Raw genomic sequence first — 6,292 nt, forward strand, 5'->3', positions numbered from 1 at the left:
CTTAGAACTATTTCTACCTTATGAAGAGAAGTCTTTACTAAGGTTGTCTCCTTAGTAATCAACATTGAAACAAAACCTACAAGTTGGAAAAATGTTCATGGTTTTGAATAGATGTCCTAAAATACTTATATACATGCACCACGTCATGTAAGAAAACCTCCACCTTGTTCATCCATCATCATCATCATCATGAACTCCAAAACTAATAGATGCAAGTATTTCATAGATACTCTTTGCTTTTACTTGTTTGGGGGCTATCATAGCCCAAGTTTGAAGTGTTTGGACAACCATTGAAGGTTGTTATCAAGCTCAATTAGTTGGTTTTTGGGATCGCTTAAGAAGAGATTTGGTTCATGTATTAATGTCTGTAAGCATGAGGTCTACTTAAGATGCAAGCATAGTAGTAGCTTGTTTTTTAGAAGCACAAGATCAACTTATTTGAAAAAGCATAGGGGTAGCTTGCAAGATAAGCACAATGCATGCGACTTTTTGCTAGACAAATATGAGAAGAATTAAAATTCCGTAATTGCTTTTGGCTTGTTTAGGTAATATACTAGTTTTCTCAATACATAGTACTGGGTTTTTTTAATTATATGGTCTCTTTCAAAAACTCTCAATTCCACACCCCCCCCGCTCCCCCCCCCCCCCTCCACAACAAGAAGCATGCTTCCTTGATTGACACATCAACCACAATAATGAAAGGAAGCTTCAACATCAAGCCATTCTTTATAAGGTGATGTTGTCTTTATGGAAGTTATACCTACGAAGAAGCAAACTAAAGTTTAAAATTAAAAAAAAAACTTTTGAGAGTATGAAAATACTTCACAAGAAGAAGCATGCTTGATTGGCACACAAACCTATACTAATGAAATGAAGTCCATAGGTGGAGGCCATTGCTTATACATTTTGGTGATTATAGTCAAAGGTGAGATGTGAATATGCAAATTGGAGTTTAGCACCATGGTTATGGTACCATCATTGCACTATTGCTAAAGAAGTTAGTCCATGCAATTCCTAGTGCTCATTTCATTAAATAATGTGGGGGCCTTACATTTCACCCATTCCCATGAATTCAAGTGATGGTTGCCTTCATTCTCCTCCACCCATGCAAATGTAAGGGACTTCATATTTCACCAACTCCCATGAATTCAAGTCATGGTTGTCTTCATCCTCCTCCACTCAAGGGGTATTGGTCCATGGGAAGAACCATTTAGATAATGTAAGTAGAAACATACTCCAAGTAGGAGACAAACCAACTAGTGACAAAAGAAAGAGTGTCCACTAATAACAAAGGAGAGAGTATCCAATTGCTACAATAGTTGATAAGGTGAGAACAATTGCAAGCAACAACATTATTTTCCAAGTTGCCACCAGTAGGGCCTATTTAAAGCAACCCTTTCCTCCTTTCGAGATTACTCAAGGTGGATTGGTTCATTAGAAGAATCATGTGCATGCTTTGGGGTTGAATTTCTTGTAACAATTCTTTGTAGAGCATGATAAATCAACCAGGAATGTGTGCCTCCTCTTGATAGAACAAAGGCCATCATATACCACATTAGGTTGTGGATTAAACAAAACGATCGTTGGCAAGGCGTATATAAATAAATAAATAAAATATGGGAGTTCGAGGAGATGACTCATTGCTTTGAACATGCTGCAACAAGAAAACAAAAATATTGCTTTTTTCGTTTCCTGTATACTTGTGTGGTTCTCTCGACTTACCCAAAAAAGGAAAGCCCTAACTCCAAAAAAGGCAAGAAGGGCAAGCTCAAAACTGCCTAGGAAGGCTGACAAAACCGCCATCGGATAGGAGCTTGCGGCAGATCTTGCGACCCAAGACGGCCAAGAGCTGTTTGGCATGCTTGGCCTTGAGCTTCTGGACGAGCTTTGCCCGCTGGCGGCTGGTGATGCCCGGCTTGAGGCCGCTAAGGTCGAGCTTGGGGTTCAGGACCGAGAACCGGTTATTACTATTGCTATCTGACCGGGGCCTCCCCCTCAGAACGGCCCTCCTCTCGGCCCGTGTGGCCCGGGTCTCTTGGGCAGCACCCACCACCCCGAAGGCCGCCTGGATCTCCCACCCCACTTGGGCGGCGCTGATTTCCGACCCGGACCGCCTTTCTGTCCTGCCCGCTTCCGCGAACACGTAGCCTGCTTGTAATCTAGCTTGGGCGGCGCCCAAATCCGAGACCAATGCGGACGCCACGCTTTGGGTTCCGCCCAACTCGGCCGTTTGCACCCTGCCCAACGGAAAGGATTCCTCCACGGGCCTTCGCTGGTGGGCGCTGGCCAGCTTGCTGCACGGAACCAATTCTGTGGAGCTTTGCACGTCTCTGTGAGCTGCTTGCAGCAGGGCAGGGGCAGCCTCTGCCCAAGCTTGGGCAGCTACTTCTCCCACTTGCTGCATTGCATCTGTATGCAGTACAGTTTGGGCCGCCTTCATCAAGGCTTTTTCCTTTGGGGACCCCCTTTTGGGCTCGGTATCAGAAGACCCTTGGCCTGCCTCGTTTTGGTGGGTGCCCTGCATACGGGCGGCCTGTCTCACCCTGGCACACCTCCGGGGTTGCTTTTGGGCACCCCCCAATGTCGAGGCTCCTTCCACCAGAGTTGCACCGTTCTGGGCTTCCAATGTCTGTACTTGGGCAACCCCCATTGGGGCCCCTTCCAGGGCTGGCAATCTTGGTGTTAGGACGCCACCCGTCACCGCTCCCTCCGCTTCTCTCACACACTTTTGGGCAACCCCCATAATTGGTGCTCCTTCCCCCTCTCTTCCACAGTTTTGGGCTCCCAATTTCTGATTTTTGGAACCTCCCATTATTGGAATAATTGGGCTTCCTCCCTCTTCTGCTGAACACTTTTGAGGACCTAATTTCTGCTTCTGGGAAACCCCCATAATTGGGAGTTCTCCCCCCTCTCTTCCACACCTTTGAGCTTCGTATGTGCGTCTTTGGGCTACCCCTATTCCTAGGGCTCCTTCCCTCTCTGCCGCACACTTCTGAGCTTTTAATGTTTGTATCTGGATGCCCATCTCTGCACACTTTTGAGCTTGAAATAATTGTATTTGGTTGCTCACCTCTGCACATTTCTGCAAGCTTCCTTGTAATCCTCTGTGCAAATCCATATGTTTTTGGCTTAATGCTTTTGCTGTGTCAATAGCTTCTCTGGTGTTCATGCCCACAATTATTGCTGCTGGTGCTGCCTGAGTTCCTGTATTACTGTTCACGTCTACAATTACTGCTCTTACTTCTTCTAGCTTTACACCATTTTGAGGTGGGTGTATTTCTCTCTGCGATTTTGAATACATTTGGGGTATAGAGAGTTGCCTGCATGTCTCAGCACACGCCTGGTCAGGCTGCATTTGCTTTGCCTTTGCTCCCATGGCAGTTCCATCTGAATTGATCCTGAATGTTTTATGCTTTTGAGCCCCATTGGTTTCTGCACCTTATCATACACAAGCATATTTAGGTATAAGATAAGTGCACATATGTAGGGATCATGTATGATGCTCAAGGGTATGCATACATGGACATCATACATGCGAAAATTTGTTGGCGGAGATTTAGATCTTATTAATAATTCACGCAGGGATGCACACATATTGCATGTTTATACAAATGTGCAAAATCATCAGCTATGATCCATACCTGGCTTTTGAAGCCATCGCCAAAGCCTGGAAGCTTGCTTTTCTTCAGATTTGTTCAGAGGGTCAAGCTGGACCTTCTGCCTTTTTGTCGCATGCTCTGTCATCGTCTCTTGGGCATGTCTCTTTTGTCCTGTGGTATTCTTAGCTACCAATGTTGTTGGCACAGCGATAGTGGAGCATTCCACACCTCGATTGTCATTGAATCCTAATGATAATGAGTTTGAGACATCACAAACAGTATTTATGTATGGTTGGGTTCCGTTTTCAATCAGCAATGGGCTTGTAATCATGCTCTTACAAGCAATGCCTGTGTATATAGGCTTTTTGTTAACCCTGCCTTTGCCTGTCTGCAGGAACCGCAAGACTTCTTTCTGCGTCCGAAAACGCCTGCCTGATGCAAGATGTTTGTAAAGCTGCCACATACAGGACTTTTCCCAGTCAAGCTTGGTGTACAACATATACTTGTTGCCACTAGATGGGCACAGTGGCATCAATTAGCAAAGGTACTAAGGCACCATAGCGCAGGCATCGTATGCATTAATCCCCGATAAAAACAATACATGTCTCAGAAACTGAGATCATCAAGTCTACATAATTGGAATATGCACCAAAATCCATGGTAATGTTGCACGACACAACCAAAACATCAATTTACATCTAACTGCTTGAGCTTTAAGGCTGGAAAGAAGACATTGAAGAGACAGTTGGGTGAGTACAGGCAAGACAAACCATGACATTCGGATACTAAAAATTACCATTGTAAGGCATTTCGGTTGATTGGAAGTTCCTCATACTGTAATTGTGGCACAAATGCAGGTAACATGTAAATCGTGATCGTGTACTGTAACTTGGACTGTAACAAATTCATCCTCTCTGAAAGATCAAATCCATTGCATCGGACAGTCAAAGCAAACATCCAGGCCAGCATTTCACAACATGCATGAGGTCCTCCTGATGGTCTGTCCGATGACTGATGACTGAGATGGTAACGGCCGCCCACAAGGCTGGCATGAGGTTAAGGCCGCCCACAGGCCGGTGGTTGCACTTGGGTTATTCAGGCCCTCTTCTGGATCCTTACAAGGCTGATTCTGCAGTTGTGCTATAATGCCTAATGGATGATCTACCAGCATGAAATGCATGCAAAATCTGACAGAAAAAACAGGCAGAGAGGATCAACCTTGCGTCTAATGCCTGCGGTCGAGCCGGTTCTCCGCGTGCGGACCTCAGTGATCCATCCATTGGGCAGCCAAGGAGGGGAGTTCACAGTGTAAGAATCATGCTCGTTCGTCTCCTCCCGGCGACGCTTGGCTGGCGGGCTCTTGTCCTCGTCGGCAGTGACAACATCGCAGCAGGTGCGGCCGACATCACCATTGACGGTGGTGATGGCAATCTGCGGTGTGCTAGCAGTGCCTCCAATGTGGAGTTTCTGATCACCACGATGTGCATAGGCAAAGTCTGTGAGACGATGCTGTTGCTGCTGCTCCTGTTGCAGTAATTGCTGCTGCTGCTGTTGCTGCTGTTGGAAGAGGAGCTCTTCCCAGTTGAAGATTGGGAGCCAGTAGTAGGGAGGCCCGAGCTTCCATTGATGCAGGAGAGGAGAGAGAAAAGGGGGAGCATGAGAAGGGGATGATGCTGATGGGGCGTTCTGAGAGGAGCCCAATTCTTCTCTGTGGTGATCCAGGCCTCCCCCACAATTGGGGGGCTGCTTCTGTTTCGTAACTGTATCTGTGTCATTGCTGCTGCACGCACACTGATTCAAGTCAAGGGCATGTCTGTTGAGATCGAGAGAGGAGGCTTGCTGAAGCATCTTCTCTTTTTGTCAGATCACAAAGCCAGAAATCTCTCTCTCTCTCTCTCTCTCTCTCTCTCTCTCTCAAAAAGCTGTCTCTAAGGCAAGCTATTCATTATATCACAAGAAGCCAAACAAAGCCCAATTTCAACAGATGGTGGCATGTTGGACTGTTTTCTTTTCCTGCACATTAGTTGCTGCAGAGGCAACATAAACACACCAAAAGTGTGTTGAAGTATGGGTACACGAGAGAAGGGGAAAGAGGGGAGGGGAAGAGAGAGAGAGAGAGACACCTTTCCCTTTGCCAAACCCCACTCTCAATCTAACCATTGATCCACACATGACACATCTTACTACACGAAGAGACACACACATACACACACAAACACGCACCCCCACCAACTGCTCCCTCCCATTCTTTAGTGTTCCCTCGACACACGTGAGTATGCTTCCATGCTTAAAATAGTAATAAGCCGTCTCTAGTAGTACCATAGATTGGGGACAACAACACAACAAAACGGTCTTCTCTTCCTCACTTTTAGAGCCCATGTCAAATTAGTGGCCTTGTGCCTTGATCACATCATGAACCACCCTCCACAACCGTGTTGCCTTCTTTTTTAGGTGTGTATTTCAATCACCACTTTGTCCCCCCTTTTGGGTTTGATAAACCATTCACCCTTAAGGACTTGCGCCACATGGCAAATCTAAACCTTTGCCTAGCACCTTGGGGCAATGAACACTTCTCCAAGTAATCCCTATTTGTAGTGCATTTGGCACCAACATTTGTCCTTGATCACTTCACGTTGAGACCAATACACATAGAGGTGAGCCTCATTGATTGCATAGGCTACACACTCGATGAT

The 6,292-nt window shown here is 46.0% G+C and overlaps 1 protein-coding gene across 2 annotated transcripts; it reads right to left on the reverse strand.

The window, feature by feature from the left end:
- Positions 1–984: 984 nt before the first annotated feature.
- On the reverse strand, positions 985–5,758 carry LOC148035888 (uncharacterized). Of its 2 annotated transcripts, none has more exons than XM_087677904.1 (3): positions 4,818–5,758; positions 3,642–4,053; positions 985–3,432 (listed from the first exon to the last, which is right to left on the reverse strand). In XM_087677904.1, exons 1-3 carry the CDS (start codon positions 5,445–5,447, stop codon positions 1,769–1,771), a joined length of 2,706 nt encoding a protein of 901 aa, XP_087534030.1. In that variant the 5' UTR covers positions 5,448–5,758; the 3' UTR covers positions 985–1,768. The 2 variants fall into 2 exon arrangements, with proteins under 2 accessions (XP_087534030.1, XP_087534029.1); XM_087677903.1 differs by having other exon boundaries at positions 988–3,438; positions 4,818–5,757.
- Positions 5,759–6,292: the final 534 nt, after the last annotated feature.

The sequence above is a fragment of the Lygodium microphyllum genome, chromosome 5 (genome assembly GCF_053477565.2).
Source record: "Lygodium microphyllum isolate KBCC chromosome 5, Lygodium_microphyllum_v1.1.10, whole genome shotgun sequence".
Taxonomy (NCBI): domain Eukaryota; kingdom Viridiplantae; phylum Streptophyta; class Polypodiopsida; order Schizaeales; family Lygodiaceae; genus Lygodium; species Lygodium microphyllum.